Below are 726 nucleotides of genomic sequence, written 5' to 3'. Positions count from 1 at the left end.
CTCTCCTGCGGCCGTGGAGGGAGGGCCGGTCAGGCTGGGCCAGGGGCGCGGCGCCCTGACCCCCGCGGCCCCGCCCACTCACCGCCTGGAACTGCGCGAAGGAGGGGTCGGAGGGCGCGGGCGGGCTGACCACCACGTCTAGCAGGACCTGGCCCGGCGTGGGCGGGCACAGGCGCACGCTCCGCAGCTTCTGCATCTGCTGCTGCACCGCTGCGTCCATGTTCACCACCTCCACGTAGCCGCCGCGGAAGCCGCACCTGCGAGGCGAGGGCGGGCGTCGAGGCAGGGCCGGCAAGGAGGGGCCGGCCTGGCGGGCGAAGGGAGCCAGGCCGCGGCCCGGGTGCCCGGCCCCGCCCGCCCGGCCAGCACGCACTCGCCCATGTAGCCCTTGGAGACCGAGTGGAAGGAGGCGAGCTCCTGCCGCGCCGTGTATGGCGGCCCCATCTCCGTGAGCACCTTCTTGAACGAGTGGAACTGCGAGCCCTCGGCGTACACGTTGTCCTGGTACACCTGGACTGGCGACAGCGGGGTGCGTCACGGGGGCGCGCGCCGCCGCTCTCCGACCCCTCCCTGCGGGGGCCCCGGCCAGCACCTCATCGGCCAACAGGAAGAGCCCCTCCTCAAAGGCGAAGCGGATCACGGCCTCAATGCACTCGCGGGTCTGCACCTGACCTGGGGCACAGACGGGTCCGGGGTCAGCTGAGGGGGCGCGCTGCTCTCCGCGGG

The 726-nt window shown here is 74.0% G+C and overlaps 1 protein-coding gene across 1 annotated transcript in view; it reads right to left on the bottom strand.

Annotated features, from left to right (window-relative positions):
• Window positions 1–726, bottom strand: part of GPT (glutamic--pyruvic transaminase) — a 4,015-nt gene that overhangs the window by 550 nt on the left and 2,739 nt on the right. The window contains 4 exon segments of the mRNA XM_024741133.1: window positions 1–55; window positions 58–257; window positions 374–510; window positions 593–672. The exon segment at window positions 1–55 is cut by the window's left edge and continues 165 nt beyond it. Coding sequence (XP_024596901.1) covers window positions 1–55; window positions 58–257; window positions 374–510; window positions 593–672 — 472 coding nt within the window.

The sequence above is a fragment of the Neophocaena asiaeorientalis genome, unplaced genomic scaffold (assembly GCF_003031525.2).
Source record: "Neophocaena asiaeorientalis asiaeorientalis breed wild unplaced genomic scaffold, Neophocaena_asiaeorientalis_V1.1 scaffold177, whole genome shotgun sequence".
In the NCBI taxonomy this organism is placed as follows: domain Eukaryota; kingdom Metazoa; phylum Chordata; class Mammalia; order Artiodactyla; family Phocoenidae; genus Neophocaena; species Neophocaena asiaeorientalis.
The sequence above is the reverse complement of the archived record's forward strand: the minus strand, read 5'-3'. Positions and strand labels throughout refer to the sequence as shown.